A 21,231-nucleotide genomic window follows, 5' to 3' on the forward strand; every position below is an offset into this window, starting at 1 on the left:
AGTAAGATACGTGCAGTGTTTGCCTGCAGCATTTCAGTCTTGTTTGTTTACTGGAGAGACTGAACAGGGTGCTTAAATGTTGGCTCCTGCCCGTACAGCATCCTGGGGCACCCAGGCCGTTCCCTGTGGGTGCTTCACAAGGTCAAGGCCACATCTCTTGTTTTACGGAGCTGTCACTCTGCCGCTCCGCACAGAAAACGTGACTTGTCCTGTGCAGAGTGCTAGTCTATTCAAGTCCATTGTACGACATTGTGTGTTGAAAGAGCATCCACAGCATTACGGTCGTCACACCCTCAGCTTTTCTCCCTTGTCACATTTCAGAAGCCCTGGGTCACACAGAAGTGGCCAGCCTGAAAGAGAAAAACACCTCTGATTAGCATGGCCTTGTTTTCACTGAGCTGATATAAATGACATCTCTTAAGATAATGTAAAGTGTGGGGAGCGGTGTCTGCAGTGAAGGTGGAAGCAGGTCAAGCCAAAAAATGCAGCCTAATGATTGCAGTCATTAAAAGTAACAAGGAGAGAGAGAAGCTGAAACTGCTGCTTACTCAGCTGTTTAAAAGTTGTCATTGTTTTTAAACCCAAAATCTTAAACCAACGAAGCTGTTGTAATAATTCTTTCACTAATTTAACGGAGCTCAGATTTCTCTGCAGGTTCTTTTAAGTCAGTATGTAACTTCAAAAAATTATGTGATAAATTTTGTTTACTTTCTAGATATATGATCTGCCATCACTTCTGCCCCCTCCTTTAAAGATCTTACTTGTTAGGGACTATAAACAGCACTTAACTGATGCTATCCTGGTTCCAACTGGTTTGGGGCTGCCCTTCTGAAACAAGTTTTTGTTGCTGCAGTTTTTGATAAGCTTTTGCAGGGTGTAGTCTGGCAGCACAGCTCAACTGATGGAGTCATGGGCTGCTGTTGAAAGGGAGGATGTAGTCTCAGCAGCTCCCTTGGGCTGACAGCGGCATTTGACCGACCGTGCATTGAGCTATTCAGAAATCTGAACCAGTAGAAAATCAAGATGATTCCTGCCAGTTAAGTCTCTGGGCTGGCTTGCTCTGAGGTCAGCTGAGCTGCTGTCAGTAGCACAAGTAAGAGGATAGAGGAAGGGGGGAGGAGTGGCTCATCTGTACGGTTAAACCTTTTTCTTAGACTTCATTTCTCTTGTATTTTAAGTCCATAAGTTTCAGCACTGACGCTGAAACAAACAGTATCTCATCTTCGTACCACTGCTGTTTTTCCCACAACTGCAACACCCCGTCCTTTGTTGTGCCAGTCAGGAATTTGTGTAACCACATGCTGAACTGCAGTGGAGAATTTGCCTGGCTTAATGTTGTTTTGATGGATTAGTTTTCACCAGGTTTCTTTTGTGTCACTGCACAAATGCTTGCACCAGAGCAGAAGAGTGATAAAAGGGAAGGAGCAAGCAGTGCAGGGTGACTGCTTATTTGACTGAATTTGAATTGCTGGTTTCAGCTGTCTTAACATGTGCCTGGAATTACAGTACTAGGCAATGATTATATCTGTACCCATTATTTCACTGGTGTGTGAACATTTTAGAAATGTTTTCTGGGTTTATGAATTTGTTCCCATGACAATTGGGAAATATTCTTCCTTTTTTCCTCCCTGTAGATTTTCTTTGCCATATGCACTGTGTAGGCTGCAACAGCCAGTAGGGTTGAGATTCAGATGGCTGATTGATCCCCTCACTTACTCCCTTTGTCCCAAAGACATAGCAGTGGGGAGACTGTATTGTAAATGTTTGCTGGGGCAGGGGCAAGACTTGTTTAAATCGCTGACCATCTTTAAATCTTAAGACTGACTGCGAGAAACTAGATAGGGAGGAAGAGGTAGGGAAAGAAGATAACAGCTGTGAGGCTCAGTCAGAAAATGTTGAGACCCACAAGTTGCAGAGGGAGGTCTTGGAATGGGCATGTGCTACAGAGACTGAAGGAAACTCCGGTAGCTAGAAAGCTCTGAAAATTTTGCCTCCTGTCCACATTCATTTTGACTTTCATCAGTCTTTAAAAAGACTTTGCCAACACTGAAGGGGATGGAAAATGTTAATCATTGCAGTGGTTACCCTTCTCAGTGGAACTGAGCAGTGCAGATTTGCAGGCAGGGTGCAGATGTGTTGCTGCTATATGGAGGTCACTTATATCACGGTCAACAGCATGGACCGAGAGGAGCCAGATAACCTTTGTTGGCCCCCTTACCATAACCACACCGTCCTCAGCAGCCTTGCATCTTCCCTTTAATCTTCGGTCACACTCTTCTGTCCTCACTGTCATTTATTTGTTCCTTACAGAAGGAATTTAATAAAGAAGAGTAGTTTCCTAAACAGGGTATTTAAAATGTTCTGAATCTGCATGAAACAAGTTACAAAAATATGCTTGTGCCTTTTCCTTCCTTGTTCTTGCAGATGGAATTAGCATCTTCCTGCAGAACACATATCCATCACTTCAGAGATTTCAACAGTTTATATTGTTGGAAGTTACTGCTGGAGTGTTTCATTCAGTATGATTTTGCATCATGACCTTTCTGCTTTATAGCCCTGGAAGGTGTCATGCCTGCTTTGGTTTAGCAGTGTTATTTCTACAGTCCCAAGCAATCATTAGCAGTCTTCCTAGCACCCGTGGAGCCGCTGTCTTTATTAGTACAGGAGAGGTTGTATGGCAGACAATTTGCATGGCTGTCCAAAGTGGATTTTTGGTCCAGAATTTATTCCCTCTGTGGCCTTGAGAGAGGCACTGAGCTGTGTTTCTCACCAGGTATGGGTGATTTATATCACTTCCCCTTACTGCCTGTAAGCATCTTCTCTGCAGGCTTTTTCAGTGTGGATTTCAACTCCCAAGACATAGATGTTTATGCCAAGTTGTGATGCATCATGCCAGCCAGTCCCCAGGCCTCTGCTTCCAGCATCTTCCTTGTGTGCTGGGTGGGACTTGGTAGTTTGCTGCTGCTTAGAGGTTGGTGGGAGGAGATTTTCCCTTCTCAGCTAGCGCCCTATTGCCATAAGTATTGGTACATGTTTCCACCTGAAAGTGTAAAAAGGTTCAACCATTTTCAGATGCTCTTCTTACTTTCTTTCCTCTGTCCCATGAATATTCCAACTGAGTCCCTGTTTCTGCAAATCCACTGTAAATGTGCAGATTTGACCGTGTTAAAGCAACTGGTGTTTTTAATTATAAACATATTTTGCATGGAAAAATCAAAGACTCAGAAAAATCTTAGTTCAATCCGCAGTTAATTAGCTTTCCCATCTACTTGTCTTGCTTGACTGGAATTGAAGAGACTAAAATGAGCCAGATTTGTGGCTAAATCCTTCCATCAGTTGTTTGTCATCTGTTTAGTATTGTAGGTTCTATCTGAATCTGATTGTATGCATTCGTATCTCACCTACTCTGTCATGTTTAGATTTCTATTTGCCATTAACATTACCCAAATTTAAACTAGATGTCATTAAAAATACATTTTTCTGTTTGGTGCTGCTATTGGAGTAGTGAACCTTGGCTCCTAAAATTCAGTCTCTTGGTATCTTTGCTAGATTTTAGACCTAACTGGGTAGAGAACTTCATGAACTCAGTGAAACACCTCCTACAATTGCTTTGTGGTGTTCAGCAATCAAATAGTCCCTTTAGTCTACCTGGTCTGTGATGTTCTGCAAGTGCACGCATTCTAGAAGATTAAAATTACTCTCATCAGTTACTGTCTACAGAGCCAGCCATGTTTTCTTACTAATCCATTATGCTGGAATGAGAATGTCTGTCTTAACTGCCACCGCCCTGCTACCATCGGCTTGCTTCTTGCCTTCCGGGCTGTGACATTTCTTACTCAGCTGTCTGTGCAAGGCAGGTTTTAGAAGTCCTCATGGGCCTTTTTGTAACATTTTTTATTATCATTGGCCTTTATTTGAATGGGTTGAGACTTGTGATTTGCTTTTCTTCCTCAGCACAACCACTGTTCTACCTACCTTTTTCCATTTGCTCTGAACTGCATTTGTCATAACTTTATCATACTGTCTTTGAAATAGTGTTTCTTGGCACATTTTTATCAAACAACCTGCTATATTCAAAAAAGGAAATCACCAAACCACCTTGTGCAGTCTTACTGTCATGGTTCTCCTTTGCACCCAAACACTATAGTATAGTACACGCTATACTTCTCCAGCTTATCGATAGGGCTTTTTGCTCCCATTTTGTTTGTGTGCTTGGAAACGTGTGAATTTATTCTGGTTTGGTTTGTGTATTATGAAGCTGCAGTCATTTCACAAACCACTTCTGGTGTTTAATGGAATATTGGTTGAAAACGACTACCAAAGACTGCTTTCCAAAGAAAGCCACTTCCATTCTGTATCAGCAGTAATTTTCTGTGGGATGGAGACAAATGAACTCATTTTCAGTGTGATAAGTGAGGTTTCAGCCGGTGGGAATGTAGGGCTGATTTTCAGTGCACTGTTTTACCTGGGTATATGCTTTATATCCTGACCCTCCTGGGCAAAGTAAGTAGGAGCTGCCATGTTTCAATTAAGACCTTTTTTTCATAAAATATTTTCAATGCTGAAATTTTCTATTCTCATTCTACCTGTGAGTGCCCTTAACTGTAGTTGTGGGACCATCCAATTAGCTACTTGACTGGGCAACGTGGCAGCTTTTCCAATTCAGTTGTTTTCACCTCTTACAGGAAACAGCAAACATGCTACGTCTTATGCAGAACAGGCTGAAGGAAGAGGAACAGCACCTGCTTAAGAGTGGAAGTAAGTGGGATTTCTTCACAACTTATACTAGCAGAGAAATTGTTAAGTACTGGCTACTTCATGTATAAGTATCCACTTACAAGCATGAAGTGGAGGGAACATGGGATAGATGACAGTCAACAGGCTGTGTTAGAAAATGTGGAATGATAATAACTTTAAAAGCACAACAGTGAAATAGGGAACCTAACCTGTGTGAAATGCTCTTCTGCCTTGTACATTTTACCTGCAGTGCTGAGGGATGAAAAGAGACATCCACAAAACATGCTGTGCAATTGCAGTGAGTAGATTTTAGGCTTCATTTTACTATTATCAAAGCCTATATGGGTTTGCTGTGGACACAGCACTTGTCCCAGCACTATGGGATTGCTGATGAAAGGTTGGTTTGTCAACAAACTTCTTTAGATGATTCTACTCAGCAAAATGCTCGTGTGTAGGTGAGTAGTCTCATTGGTTTGTGGGAATGCTTCACTGCTTCATATTACAGATGTGCTGGTGTGCCATGCAAAACTGGAGTGTAATCTCTGTCCTCAGCAGTTAGCCTGCCACGTTGCATGGCACGGAGTTTGGTTATGTGTTCAGACTAATTCTGTGATGTGTCTATCAGATCGTAACTTTCACAGATGAAAAACTCTCAGCTTGAAATCCTCTTTAATATCACTAATCTTCAAAGCGGGATCCACGTTTGCCTGCTTGCATTTGCTTGATTTTAGTGTACCTGCAAAATGTGAATGCAATTAAAATTTGGAGCTTTTTCTTTTTTTTCTAAACTTAGTCTTAATTAATGAGAATTCTAGCTGAGGATCAGAAGGGAATAACAACCTCTTGAGATTTTGTATGAAGCTAACAAACCAGATTTTGCTCCTTTTGAACCAAGCATCAGCAAGAACTTCCTCATTAATTACCCCAGTGAATTTAATATTGCAGTATGTGCATTTTTATATGGTAGTGGAAGAAAATAGAAGGAAAGTTAATTCTCAGGATCAGAGGGAGAGTTCATGAAAGCTGAAATTGAGTAAGGACATAAGAGCTGCACTTCACAGTTTGTTTGCTGGCAGAGATTTTCAGAGCAAGCTCATGAAAGAGGAAATTCACTTATTACTGCCCATCTTTGATCTCATCTTCTTATGTCAATGCAGTAAAAGCTGAAGAAGTTTTGGCTGAAACATAGGATTCGTAATATAAATTACAAGAATATGGAATTGTTTCAAGGATTTACTTGAGTGAAAAAGTCCAAGTCCTGCTGACAGTTTCCAGGGCAAATAAGTTCAAGAGGAGAAGAACATCCATCATCAGTAATTAGCTGTGTGAAGTATAATGTGAAAAATTGCTGATCTGTTTTCTCCTTGTCTGTGGAAAACTATTCAGTCATTTTGCATCTCTGAAATAATAAGAACCTTGCCTTTTTAGTGAGTGATTTAACTGCCACATAACAACATATGATCATGACTTTTAACGACCTAAGAATATTACCGTAATACATCTTTATTCAAGTACTTAATTGTCATAATTCATATTTATTCTAGTGGTAAGAGCACCAGGATCCTGATTTTCAGTGCTGGCTCATTTACTGACTGTCCCATAACCTTGGAAAATCAAGTAATCTTTGTCAGCTACAGTCTGTCTTTATCTGCATATGGTGTGGAAGTCTGCAGAGTTGCAGAGGTGTAACTGAGACAATAAATTTGGCTCTCAGAGGCTGTTTCCCCAGTCACGAGCACGGAACATGGCTTCATTACTGCGTGCTATAAGGTTAATTTAGTGAATGCTGTAAAGCTCTCTGAGACCACAGTTTGCTAACATATAATGATCACATACCAGGCTGTGCATTCCCCTCAGACCAGACCCCACTCTCCTCCTCTCATTATTAGCTAAATGATGCCCTTTATACAATTCAAAACCAAGAGATTTGCTTTGGTAAGAGAATGCAGAGGTTGGTGTCTTAAATGGCACAGTGCCCTATTAGGGATATATCTACAGGTTATGTTAATCCCAGGATCCTAGTCACAAGAAAAATACATTTTTTGCCCAAGAGGAAACAAAGAAACAGCAGCAGGATGGGTGCAGTATCCCTGCCTGAACTCCCCCCAGAGGTTAATAGTGAAATTCACACTTGAAATAGGACACACGATAAGGGATGGAGTTTCTGCTCCCGAGAGCCCTGCAACCTTGGTCTGGCAGTTAGTGATTTTATCAAGGAGCACTGCGAGCATTGTGTGTATTGTGGGGAAATGGTGTAAAGGGCTACAGGCATGAGCACTTAAACCTTCTTTCACCTATGTTTGGAGATTCTGCATGCTACGTCCTCTTTCTAAGATAGGATGTGCCCTGTTAATGCGACAGACACAAAGAAGATTAGAGGGCTTTTCTTCACCCTCAGAAACATCTTTCTAAAGTAGGTTTTGGGAGGAAAAAATACTTCCTTATTCCACTTGTGTTTTTGAGTAATGCCCCGCACATGAAGCAAAGTGCTTTTGTCCTATATTTTCTTCCATCTTCAGTTTGTCAAAAAATTTAGGACTTTGTTGTCTGGGCCTTCAACCCAACGAATACATTGTGTCTGCTCACAGGAGCATTAAAGTAGACCCTGCTCTGACTTGGCCTTGCTCGTGCAACAGGCTGTGGAGACAAAGGGGTTAGATTCTTTCCCTTGCAGCTCCGCCCAGTGGAAGGCGGGCAGGCTGGCCTGGAGTCTCCCAGTATCCTAAGACTCTCTGGCTGAATCTTGAAGGTCCAGAGTGGTCAAGTGAGCTTCGTTTGAACAGTTTCATTGCTTTCCTACACAGAGGGGTAGGACAGGGCCAGTGCCTCCTGCAAGGAAAAGGGAAGGTTCTCTAACTCTCATTACACTTTGCCCCTGTGAGCTGAAAAACACTTAATGAGGCTCTTTAACAGCATAGGCTGGAATCTGGTGATAAATTTGTTACCATTAACTGATAAAAGTCATCATCCGTTCTGCCCTTGTAAGCACTCTTACCTTTGCGTACCTTCGGAATTGATTCAGTTCTCTCATTGTCTGGATCCTTTGACCTTATCTCCCGCTAATTTAGTAAGAAAGGTTGCAAATTAACAGTTCATTTCTCTGCAGCAGAAGTTGCAGGAATTCTGAACAGCTCTCCGTTGAGTTTCAGGCTGAACTAACACCAGAGAAACCTAAATCATATTTCTTGTAAAGAAGAGCTGTGGAATGTAGGTTGAATTGTGCAGGTCTGTGTTAAGAATATAGAAAGCCCATGGATATGTCGTAGTATTCGCATAAAATCTGCAAAAAAGTTTAGTATGATTCAGAAACAGCCTGGTTCTTTTTTTCTTTTGCTAGCACACATTGCAAATCATCTTTTATTTCTGACAGAGCATCTCCATAAAACCTCTGCACTAAAAAGAAAAGCTAACATTAAGTTATATGAAAAACTGTTCTTAAATTACATAAAGATGTTGAACTGTAGATACAGATCAGGCTTTGAGTATTATTTGCATGATGAAAATACACATGATGAAGTATTTGCGGCAGTACAGAAATGGTTTTTGTGATAAATGGTAAGTAAATTGCTGTTGGTTTTGTATTCTTTATTTCACATAAGATGCTCTTAAAGAAACCAATATACGATGTGGTTTCACACAGTGTGCTGCCCTTCTGCCACATCCAACTGGTGTAAAGTAACAAATGCCGATTGACTGAAGGTCAGGGCTTGGTTTCCTTGTGGTTAATGGCACAGTGACTCTTAAAACATTATATTAGACACTACTGGGATGAGCACTGTGAAGGCTGTTGATAGAACTATTGTCAGGTGTAGACACGTGAAGAGTTGTTCTGATAATGGTTTGGTGTGAGAGGAGAGGGCTAAGGAAGGTCACTGACCACAGCAGAAATTCAAGATGTTTTTTTCAGGTTCATCCAAGGTTGAAAAAACATTTGCTGAGCAAAAAGTAACAAGTGGAAATGTTTCTAGACCGAAATACATTTTTTCAGACTAATCAGCTTACTGATTTACAGATCTTTTTTTCCCAGTTTTTTACACACTTCTTCACATGTGTTTTCTTGCATTCTTTCTTTTTAAGACTTTTTTTGTCAATTTAAAAGCAGACTATATAAACTATAGGTAAAAAAAGTAAAATATTTTGTTTTGAAAATATAAAAATAAACCCTTTGAATTTTTCAAAATATTTCCTATATTTCTTTTGAGCAACGCTATGCCCAGGATATGATTTCAGTTTGAAAAAGTATTTGATGTAAAACTGCATTTTTCATTGACTGTAGCACTTTCTGGTGTGCCACTCCTGTCAGCCCCCCCCCACATATGCTTGCTTGGTCTGTAGGATGAATAAACACCCATGTTACACTGTATTTTGAAATTTGCACTACTTTAAAATTTTCAGCAATAGCAACAGGATTAACTGATGCTCCTGGAGAGCTTCAGTTCTGCTTAGTACACAACCAAAGTGTTTCCTTGGCCAGTTCTCGTTGCCAAGCTAACTCTTTCTTTTCTGACAGCCAAGCAAAATGTGCTTAGCTCTCTCGTCTTGCTCAATTAAACAGAGCAAATAGATGTTGTGCTTTGGATAGCAAATTGCATGACGCTATTGCAGTTTGGTGCTGCACTGAATCTCTCGTGCCCTTTCTAGTCCAGAATTGATGCTTTAAAATCTGACAACAGATAAACAAAAAGGCCCATTGCAACAATTGCGGCATTTGAAGTGTAGCAGTGAGTTGCTGGGCAATTCCCACAAGGGCGAGATGCCTGGGTGATATTGCACTGTCACCAGCAGGATGCTCAGACCATCCATCTTCTTGTAACAGACACTTGGAACTTGTCCACAATAGTCTTATGTTTTGCTTGTTAAATAATTGCAAATTCATGTTCTAATTTAATAGTACTTTGATGGATTCTTGGCTTTTAAGATCATTAGAAATAGTTATGGTCACCAAATATGACCTCTCTATAAAATGGGCCAAAAAAATAGCTTAGCTAGTTATTCCTGTGCCAAGACTACAAATCCCAGTTTCAATGGAGCTTGTCATTGAGAGTTATTCTTAATTATTTCAAGTGACAAAGACCTATTGCTTCCTTGGGCAGTGGTTAATCATCCTTACTGTTAAAAATGGGAGTATGGATACTGTTGCAATAGACAATTTTAAAATGACCAAGTGAGGTAAGAAAGTGCACTTAGACCTACTTCTGCAACCTGCTGTTTGCTGGTATGTTACTGCCCAGTTCTAGTACACGCAGGTCTGAACATCCAAGCTTTCTGCTGAAGTTAGGAGGAGCCACAGGTGTCTGGACCTCGATCAGTAGCTCTCAGTACCAGGATGAATTTTTCTTAGAGGTCAGGTAAAGAATCTCAGTTTTGTGCTAAGGACAAAGGATGTTCCCTGCTGAAATGTATCTATGGAAGCCTGCCCTTCTGTTCAAATTGTAGAGCTGCGAATATATAAGTGTTCAGGCTGATACACAGCCTGATGCTCTTGAGTTTGGTGAGACAAGAGCATGGATTTGGTACAATCAAGGCTTTCAAGTGGGCACTGAACTTCACTCTCCCTTTGGTCACATTAAAATCCCAATCCACACCCTTTTTTTTCCTGTTCTAAAATTTCATGCTATTTATGAAATAGATTTTATTTTGGATCAAGTGGCTGTTGGTTGCCCACTTGATTTTTCTCATGTTTTTTTCACCAAAATCAACATCCTGCTGAATCCAATAATTGCTGTGGAGCCAGTGCCTGTGTTTTCAAAGCAGCGATTTGTATTATGAAATTGAACATGCTAAACAACACTTGCATCTAATTCTAAAGTGTATCAATAAACAGCGTCCTTTGTGCTCATTATCTTCACCACAGTACCTTCTTATTTTACAGTTGGATACGTTTACTTGAATATTTATGCAAACTAACAAATCTGTAATGAAATCACTGGTAAGTTATTAAATCATGCTGGTTTTCCTTCAAGCATTGCAAATTACCAAAAATTAAATCATTTAAATATAGTATTATCGGTCCAGGTATCTGCTCTGGCTTTTTCTGGAAACAGTAGGTGTGCTTTGGAACAAATAACACATCTTCTGAGAGCAGTGTTTTTCAGCTGTAACCAGGAGGTACTTTTTTGTGGCTCAACTGCCTTAAGTGAAACTAATTTAGTTGACTGAAACCCACCTTTATGAAGTGGAAATGTTGAAATGTAAGGCAAGGGGAGTTTAAAATCCCAGTATATTCTCTCTCAGGTAGTCTGATATTTTTCCAGTATTCTCCGTGCAGTAGAGTAAGTCACAGCGGTGGGGAAATGGCCCAAACACAGTTTATGGAGTTGTTCCGTTGATTACCTTTTCATAGTAAAAATACAGGGGCTTGTTAGAATACCAGCCTTAAGCTCCAGTAAGCTGCCAGCATTGGCCTAAATTTGGGCACATGGATTGCTGAATAGCAGCTTGTTGTGAAAAGTCAAATAATCTTCACATAAACCCATGCAAATCTCATAAGCCAGCTCCATTAGAATGTGTTCTGTACTCCATGTACTAGTACGTGGGAATTTGTAGTAGTATGCTTTATTATCTTTGTTGAGTTATGCTGATACTAAGAAAAATCTACGTTTTTGCCATAAAGAATGTTCCTTCTCTCCCTGGAATTGATGCATTGCAATTTCTGTTACGCAGTATTACACAGATGTGGTTGTGACTTCTCCTAGGGCAACAAGTAGTTTCTTTCTATATGTTGTTAAATGAAACTTTCTGAATTGTCACCTTTTTATGAATACCAAGAATGTTTTGTTGAAAATGGGCATGTAAAATGAGGGATGTAGGGTGGTGGAACCCTGTTAGTGCTTTAGCTAGGATGGGTCACACACAGCATTGGACTAGTCTGCCATTTAATCCTGATAAGAAGCCTGTAGTCAGTTTGTCTTTATCTTGTGTATTTAAATAAATTTTCATCAATATGCTCTGCTTCTGTGTCCTTGAGATTTTGGCTCAGCATGATTCTGCTCAGCTGATGATAACTCAGATTGTGTACTGGGCAGAGCTGGGCTTGGTGATAGCAGCCGTTGAGCTGGGTTAGAACAATACATTCACTTTTTTGTAAGAGAAAAAGGTGCTTGAAGTGTTTCCAGCTGATGGGCAGGAGGCTTGGAGGCAGAAATTTTACTGTTGCTGAATTTGCATTTGCAGCTGCCACTTTTCTCATCCTCCCGCATGCGTTCACCGTTGTTCCTGTGTTGTTGTTGCACGCTTTGTGTTGGGGTTTGTGCATCAGAGTTCCAGCTAATCTGTTTAAAGAAAATCCAAACTCTTACCATAGATCCATAACAAGATTTGTTTCTGAGTCACAACTCGGTAGGAAAAGTGGTGCACTGTGCTTATATGCTGATAATTCACCACGTGAATCTTCTCTTCGTTTGTATCAAAAGGTAATCCAGGATTTTTAAAGGCATAAATGAAAGCTGGGTGTGCAGTTGCTGCTGGCTTGGCTTGTTGAGCATGGTTTTTCTGGGGCTTGCCAGAGGTATTCTGCGGCATCCACATGCGGGCTGAACAGCAGAAAACTGCAACTTCATCACTGACAGGCAACATGTCAACATCTGAGTTAGTGGGGGAGAAGGATAAAAGAAATAGTGTGAGAAAGAGGAGATTGAGAATAGCAGAGAACCTGAAGGAAAGAAGAAAAGGGCTGGGTGAGGGGGCAAAAAAACTCTTTAAACCATTTCCTTTCATAAAGCAGCAGCTTGGGGCCCTCCAGCCACTGATTCTCTCTCCACAGTAGTTACCACTTCTATTGCAAGGCACTTATTCACCGTGGGGTCTTCCTGCGAGTCCCACTTTCCAACAGAAAGATACTGTGGGGAATTATATGATGAAATGAGCTTCCTTTTTTGCAAGTCGAAATAAGTCAGAAATGGCTGGAGTGCCCAGGAGTGCACTACAGGGAGGTGGAAGGGTTCACCTCAGGAGAGCATTGAGCCATCAGTGGGGGTAGTTAGGAAAGAGCACTTCTGTGTACAGCAGAAGGAAGTTGGCAGATTCATTCCTGTTTATTCTTGTCTTTTTACTGCTGCTTTGTCCCAAGGGAAGTATATTTTACATATTATATCTGAGAGTCTATTACCACAAAAGTTGTTTTTTTTTTAAAAAAAAAAAGGTTTCCAGAAAAGTGAAATGTAAAATTTAAGCCCCACGTTGTTACAGTTGTGCCCCCAACCAGAGCAGAATCACATTGCTGTGCCTCTCTGCTCTAAGTCCTGTCCCCAAAGTGGTGTTAGCTGGGTTTGCCACTTTGGGTTGTCAGCGGAGAGCACTGGCTCCATTAGTCCCCATCTCAGCTGGCAGCTCATGCTCAGGAGATCCCAGCAAGAAGCAGAAAGTACTAATGGGGATGAAATTGAAATGATTTGGCAGAGGAATCATAAGGGCTCTCTACAGCATCCTCAGCTCTGGCCAGTGGTGCTGCGTAACAGGACAAGTACAAATGACAAAACCTGAAAGGGAGGAATTGCTGCTCAAAATAGCAGAAAAAAAGGAAGGGAAGAAAAACCCCACACAAAATAAGAACAGGGACATTTTAGTAGTAGCAGTGAGAGCCATCGCAGATGAGATAGCCTCGTTCTTTAACATACAGAGCACAAACCTGAATCCTTTATTTAGGCTCCACATGGCTCTTCCCAGGGAGTTTGCCTGGGCAAGGGCTGAACAGAACCTCGCTTTCCTGAATACCAGGTAAACAGAAACGGTATTCAGGTCACACAGCAGGGAGCGATTCCTTCACTTGCCAAAGAGGAAGGTACAGCACAAATAGAAATTGTAGCTAACATTGCTGGAGCCTTGTAATCTTACCAGGGTATCAATACATCCCTTGCCGTTATGTTTTGTCATTAACTTCATACTGCAATGAAAAAGATCATGGAAAAATGTCTAATATTTGTATATTGTCCGATAATTAAATATTGCAAAGATGTGTCAGCTCATTACTAATCATAATTAAAGTAGTTATTTCTATTTTCAGCTCAGACATGTGTGTAATTAAATGTACCTGGGAAAGAATTGCCTCTTTTCTCTAAATAATTAACAGCTATTGTTGCTGGGCTGGGTGCTTACCTCAGACGGGGTCCTGTTGGGTTTGCCATAGCACTGCTAACTCCATAAGCTCCTGCGGGCAGGCCACCACTCAGCATCAGCTCTGAGCTGTAGGATCAGCTGGTGCCAAGGGGCTCATCCCTACACGAGTGAGAAGAGTCCATTGGATGACAGGAGCTGAGGACCTGGCTCATTGAATGTTTGAAGGGAGAAGTAAATAATCACATGTGGGCAGTAGCTGGAAAGCTCAGCTTGATCTTAGCGAGCCAAGGAGCTTGCACAAGCAGGCTGGCATGAACAAGGAGAGAGGAGAGAAGCTCATGGGATAGAAGGAGACTTACATGGAGCAGAGCCTGCTCCAAACTTCCCGCACACTTCTGCACCAACTTCCCACCCACTGTTTTACTTCAGAATAGGCTCAGAGAAGAATCAGTTTGGATGACCATGCATGTGAGCCTCAAGGTAGGACTTGTACAGCTGACATGGTCAACAGTCTGCCCTTTTCAGGCACTTTTAAGTATCTGAAGACTTTTGTCATCCTTTCAAACATCTGAGGGATAATTTAATCTAAGTCCTTTAGGTTTGTTCCAGTTTGGTGATGGGGATCTGGGAGTAAGGGACTAAATCAGCTTTAGTTTGGATAGGAAGAAGAAAATGAAGGCAGATTATGAAAATATTTGAAGAAGTTCCTGCATCTTGGGAAGCTTTCCTGTCTCTCCAGGCATCTTGGGTTTGGCTGTAACTGCTTTTGTTTATCTGGGGATGTCGCACTGTGCTTTTCTAACCTATGATTAAATGAAAAGCAAAGAGTCTAAGGGGACAGTTTTTGATATTGCTTATGTCAGGGTAAAAGACTGGAAGAGGTATTAATAAGCCCACACTTCCCAAACACTTTTAAAATATTTTAATCTTTAAATCAGTTGCTGAAATAACACCTTCTGACTGTACGTATGCTTCATACTCAAAGAGTGTATTTAGAACAGCACTTTTATGGTACAATCTGAGGACTGACCCAAAACAATTGTTATGTTGTATGCTTCTTTGGCACTTACACGTAGAAGGATGCCTTCCTTAGGATGTGGATGTTGGCTATTTCCCTGTGCCTGTCAGCTGAGCCAATGCAAGTGCATTTTTAATTGATCTTGGACTTGAACAGAGGTAGAGACTGCTAGCTTCTCTTGTATCCAGCTGCTCTTCTGAGTTGTAGGTCGGTTTGAGTGATACTTATCAACTGTTTTTGTTTTAACCAGATAAGGACGATTCTGACATAGAGATTCAAGAAGATGAAGGATCCGATAGTGAAGTGGAAGACGGGCAGATCATGAAGCAGCGCACCACCACAGAAACATTACTGCAAGGTATCCTAACCTTTCCTTAGTTGCCTTTATTCAGAAGAATATGCTGGAATTATCTGAGTAACCTTAAATGTAAGAAGACCCTGTTATCGTTCAGGGACCTTGGCACTGCTCAGTTCTCATGAGCTGTAAGAGGACAGTGTCTTGTAGAGAAAACATATTGGTTTCAGGGGAGAAAATGAAGGATTATTTACTGAAAAAAGTACTGTGTGAGAAAAATCCTTCCTTGGTATTGCCTTACAGATTCTTGAAGTAGCTTTATACAAAGCCTTAGAAAAGTAATACCGTTCCTCATTGCAAAGCATTTATTTCCCTTTAGCTGTTGACACTCATTCTAGTAGAGCTTTATTCAAAATGAGACCTTTAGCAAGTCCATAAAGCCACCTGCACTGACACAGTCACGGGTGCAACACACCTGAGTTATTTCTTTCAAGGAAGGACTTCTGGCTTCTGCTGCTGTTTACATGGAGTGGAACTGCAGCCTCTGGCTGCTGATTCCACTAGAGCCTTGGTCAGAAACAACTCAGAGAAATTATTGTCTGAGCATCTGTGTTTCACTTAGGCAGAAAAATAGATGTTCTGTTTAATCTATAGTCAAGCAAAATGAAACCAGGAGATCAGGTTAGTTCTCCTTAGCGTTCTTGTTAGTGGTGAGTGATTCTGACCATCAGCAAAAGCCTCTCTGGGATCTGGCTGAAGTGCCTGTGTGGGTAATTTCATGTGCCACTACTTCTGCTGGAACCTGTTGCTTAGATAAACTGCAAATCTGCGTTTTTTCTGAGTTGAATTCTGCTCTCCCCTCTCTGACTGAGACCAGAGCAAGAAGCTGAAGTTCTCAAGTAAATATAATTCAAGCATTTTTATCCTCAGTTCCTCTGTGTTTCATAAAACTTGAAAATTCTTGGTAAGTGCTAGAAACACTAATATTCACTAAGGATTTTTACATTGCCATTTTTCGAGGAAAAGTTTGATCACAGTTTTTAGAGCTTTGGAAGTGACTGTGTAACTGTTAGTGATGCGTCATCTCAGAGGGCATCTGTAACCTAGCAATGTGGGTACTGGCTGCAGTCAGAGTCAGCTCTTAATACCAGTTTTTGGAGCAAAAAGCTTTATTATAAAAGTTGTAGATCTTGTTGCAAGTAGAATTTTTTCTAGGAAGAGCTTTGTTGTCATTAATTACACTTACTGGAGACTCGGCACTAGCTTGTCAGACTTAAAGCAAGCAGTTCAAATCCCTGAGATGTTTTCTCTGCTGTGCTGTTCAGATTGCTTTCTATGCTTTTGTAAATCTCTTCATAGTGTTTAGTAAATTGCTTCTGGCAGATAATTATCCTCTGACTTTTGCATACTCTGAGCATAGCAATTGCTGACTACACAGTCACTGTCCCAGTCTTTACTCTGGTTATATCTGTGTAAGTTGGAAGCCTCCCTTAGTTCTCTGTCCTCTCTTTGCCTCTCACCTGCTGTGAACTACTGAAGCAGCTCCAGGTATGTTAAACGGCTCCTGAGGTGCCTTTTCTACAGGTCCTCCAGGAGGAGTAAGGTTGTATTCCCTGTTCTAACTCACAACACTTCAGTCCTACAGTGCTCCAGTGCAATCTCTGCTGGCAGAGATGGATACAAACATTGTTAGACTCTTAAGGGAAGGATTGCTGGCTCACTTTTCTGCTTTGCTGAAGTTACTTACCATCATCTTGGGCAAGTCGCCCAGTTGCTGTAGCTATGCTGTGAGATTAACAGCGGGATCTCTGTCCATACCACTGTCTACACTTTTTGCTTTGGAAAACTCAACCTTGGGATATCTGTTCTGCTGGTGTTAGAGTGAGTTTGCTCAGTCCTGCCCCCACTCTTATCTGTCCAGAAAATAGGAACAAACGCTTGGACTGCATCAAGACACACCAGTCAGGCCAGAGCTTTCCTTTGGGAGCTCCAGCCTGATCCAGAGTGCACACTTACATGACAGGCAGTTCTAGCCTTGAGCACAGGCTCAGATCTGCACTTCTCCATCTGTATAAACGGGCCCCTTTGGCCCAGGTCCCTCATCGACAGTGAGGTTATATGTTCGACCTCACCAACTGAAGAACTGGAGATATCTCAAGACTTGAGTTTAATGTCAGGTGCGTCAGCTTCTTTAGAAAATCAGGCCTGAACATTCACTGGCTCTTTGTCATTAAGCACACCAAGAATCTGTACATGTTCTTCAGCATGGGTAGTTTGCATTTAAAATATGCTTAATTATTAAGGTAGCATAACAAGAACGTTATTTGTATTAATTACTGTTTTTCTCCTTGATTCAACTGAAGGTATTTGAACCTTTTTGTCTTCTTATGTGGTGGTGCTTCTGAACCATGTTTGCTCTCAAACTAAGGAGAAATGGTCTACTGTGGTTGGTTCCTGTAGTTGCTATGATTCAGTTTTACATCTCTAATTTCCAGGTCATTAGTATTGTCAGATAAGACTTCCTCCCTCTGTAATAGGTGGGCAGGTATTCCAGTGTGTTTTGCCATTATAGAGGCAAGATTCTAAGGGAGACATAATCTCTCTTATTAGGCCACTTGGTATAATTGGGAAAAACCAACACTTTCCCCCTCACCCTCAGGAGTCCTTTCATCAGGTCTAGATGCAGCAAAATTCAAACTAAATGCAGCTTTGAAAATGTTGCTCCTGGTTTTATTCTTTTAGCCAATTAGAAGACTTGAAGGTATAGGATTTAGTCTCCCATGGAGCAGAAAAGAGTGTTAGCTGCGGGAGACATGACAGGCTGCTAGCTCCTGTGGTACAGAGAGAAAATTGAACCCTTATTTCACCTGTACAAAAAGGAATAGACAGGAGCAGGTAGAGGAGGGACCTGTAATGTGCTATGGAGCTTTGTCTCTTTTTGAGTTCAATGGCTGTGATTCAATGGTACAGCAAACCCAGTTTTAGGCAGCCAGGACATCTTCTGTACAAGGAGGGGAGCAGGCATGGGAGTGAAAATAAATGGCTAGGAAGATAGTTGCCAAACTGAGAGATGCTGGCAATCTGGGTTTGTGAAACTACAACCTGTTTTGTTAGTTGTAGATTTCACTAAATCACAATTGCAGGCAAGTCTCCTCCTTGATGGGACATTATAATAAACCCATGTGTCACTAATCATTTGCTTTTGTAAGTAAGGGAATACATTGATTTATCATCTGTAACTTTTAATTTGACCATTGTCAATGTGAATAAAAATTCATAGCCACTTTTATTCTGTCTGGCAATAGATAAGTGAGGTTGTTACACAAATAAAATAGATGCATGGACTTCCCTGAGGTCAAACCATGAGTTAGTGATGGCATTTGGAATAAGACTCTGTTTTGCCTGAGAACCAAAGAAAAAGAAATTCTTGCCATGTTGAAGGTCTTAACCATCTGCAGTGTAGACAAACCTCTTGCCTGAAACAGGCCCTAAACCAGCAGCTTGCAGCAGGGTGGTTGGTCATGTGTGATGGGGTGAACATCAGGGTGAAGAATGCAAAGCCTTGTCCTGGGAATGTAGAAGGTCTGTCTAGCCTGGCCTTCTGTCTCCAGTACTGGCTGAAAGAAAATGCCTGGAGAAGAGTGTAGGAACTTCCCTCAGGTTCCCTCTCGCTCTCAAACTGCTCCAACCCTCATCAGGATGTCCTGAGCTGGATGTGGTTTTCACAAATGTAGTCTAACCCTCAGTAATGTTTGGGGTTTTTTCTAAGAACCTTTGCAGTTTCCCCTTGAACTAAAGTGGATTTTTTTTATCCACGCTATCAAAAGGGCAGATTTTGAAGCGATGTTGTGATTACATGTGCAGATCCATCTTTCCAGTCTCATTTGGACCAGAGTTCTGAAATGCATTTTGACATCATGAGCAAATTCAGGATCTCTCCTCTTCCCAGTGGTAGCACTGGCTGACTGGGTAGGCCATGGCAGACTGGCACGCTCTGTGCTTGGAGCAGGGTAGGCAGTGGAAATGCTACTGAATGAAGCAGAAATGATCCGTGCTTGCAGAACTGTGGAACTGTGCCTGTCTATAGTAAATCACCCTCTATTCCCCCCTGCCAGGATCTTTCAGCTCCTGTAAACCAATTATCCGAATGTTTTAGCTCTTACATTTCCTTTTATAATGTTGGTGTTAAGGGGCGGTTTTGTCCTGTTCAGACCACAGAGACCACTTTACGACCAAGACAGTAACAACTTCAGCCCCATTTGGTCTTTATTGTAAGAAGACAGCTTTGTAAAACTCCAAATGTTTTTCAGCAAACAATCAGTCCAAAGTCAAACAGTGGGAGAACAGCTCTCTTGGAGCCTCTTACCTTCACAGAAGGGACCCAGAGGATCAATGTGGTAATGATGTGCTGGCAGCCAGGTAGCAAGTGTACTTGCTACTGAATGGATAAAATATTTGCCTGTGAAAACCTGCACTGTTTAACATAGCAAGAAGAAATATATCTCTGGATGCAGCAGATGAGAATAAAGGGGTCTTATTAAGAAAGCAAGGTGTACCTTATTGGAGGAAGTGGAACCAAGTATGCGACAGTCAAACCGGAGAGGAATCCAGGGGCAGACAGGGAGCCTGGTCCCGTGTCTCAGTGGCCACAGGCCAGCTTGCCAGCGCCAGCTGTTCCCACACTGTGGCCAGGCCCACAGGGATCCCCAGCCCTGTACAGATGCACCTCACAGAGGCAGCGAGTGCCGAGCAGCCCATACCCAAAGCATGCTGATGGTGCTCTTGTGGCACACACACAGTGTTTTGAGATAATGATGTTTAGCCTCCTTGTCTTGGTTTTCTTCTTAAGCTTGAGCTTGTGATTATTAAGTAGAAGCTGGACAGCAGACATTGGGAAAGGGCCAAAGGTACTCTGCATGCTGGGGGGCAAGGCTGCGGAGACTGAAGTAGCCCTTGTTTTTTCAGTCCTGTAGGGAGAATGGGAGCTTTGACATAGTAGCAAGAAATCTTCTCAGGTGAGCCTACACAGCCCTGTTTCTAAATCCCTCCATACAGCATGCATGCTGAAAAGTAGAAAAGTCTGGCTCTCAGTGGAAATGGTCAGACTCTACTTGTGGAAATTCTCCAGCTCATGACCACATTCAGATTTCTGCTGCTGAATTTCTAGAATGTTTTTCTTCCCTCTAACCTCCCCAGGTGTGTAGAAACCACAGGTGTGCCATCAAAATGCAGGGGGGTGGAGGCATTCAATTAGGAATGTGCAACAGCTGCCTGCTCCTTGTTGGATGTCTTGTTCACATCCAGTTCCCGTGGCTGTCACCTGCCTAATTTTTAAAAACACATGTTAAATGACTAGTCTATGCCCTTCTCTCTGGTTCCTAAAGGAAATTACATCTCTGAGTCCAAGACCAAGAAACATATGCAAGTGCATTTATCTTTACAAGATAATAACAAGTCTGAAGGTTTTCTCAAAATGTTGGATTCTTCTCTGTTGTGGAAATGAGTCTTGATAAGAAAAACATGCTGAAGCCCACCGCAGCTGTCTAGGCATCATTCAAATGCTGTGTGATCCCATCCCTGATCTCTCAGCTTCATCCGTAGGGACAGCTGCCTCTTACTGGCGTGCAGCTTAGTGCAGGATGTGGTCTCCCTCTTTACTGTTCCCCAGTCATTCCCCCCATCAGTCTGTTCAGAAACCCTTAAGAAACAGTGATCAGGGTCTCCCTACTGCTGCAGTCAGAGTATGGCAGAGTTTGTGCTGTTGAGAAACATAAGAAAATGTCGTGGTCCAAGTCATGCCACACTTGATAACCCAAGTGCCACTAGGGAGGATTTGCCAAGGGTCTGCTGCACGTGCAGACTTCAGCCACAGACTAAAGAACCTGTCCAGCATGGCAAGGCCTGAGTCCCAAAAATACCAGGAATCTGCAGTTCACATGCTCTGTGGGGCTTGCAGGTACTCTGCATCTCATGCTTTCAGAGGCCAGAATAGATTCTGATGTCTGCACAGAAGGGAGAGCTATGGACCTGATGTGGCATCAGGTGGGCAGAGGTGAGTCACACCTGAACAGCAGCCGTGAGACAGGCTCTGCTGGGTGCTGCACTCTTCTCACCTTTCCTTTCCATG

The 21,231-nt window shown here is 42.0% G+C and overlaps 1 protein-coding gene across 5 annotated transcripts in view; it reads left to right on the top strand.

Moving 5' to 3' along the window:
- CLUAP1 (clusterin associated protein 1) overlaps positions 1 to 21,231 on the top strand; it is a 70,815-nt gene that overhangs the window by 42,143 nt on the left and 7,441 nt on the right. For 4 of the 5 annotated variants that reach the window (XM_074886329.1, XM_074886330.1, XM_074886334.1 and 1 more), the window contains exons 9-10: positions 4,686 to 4,758; positions 15,060 to 15,167. In XM_074886329.1, the coding sequence (XP_074742430.1) occupies positions 4,686 to 4,758; positions 15,060 to 15,167 (181 nt within the window). Of the gene's footprint in view, positions 1 to 4,685; positions 4,759 to 4,987; positions 5,036 to 5,160; positions 5,193 to 15,059; positions 15,168 to 21,231 lie in introns of those variants that run through there. The other variant, XM_074886331.1, reaches the window with a different exon arrangement.

Source organism: Strix uralensis, chromosome 16, assembly GCF_047716275.1.
Source record: "Strix uralensis isolate ZFMK-TIS-50842 chromosome 16, bStrUra1, whole genome shotgun sequence".
Taxonomy (NCBI): Eukaryota; Metazoa; Chordata; class Aves; order Strigiformes; family Strigidae; genus Strix; species Strix uralensis.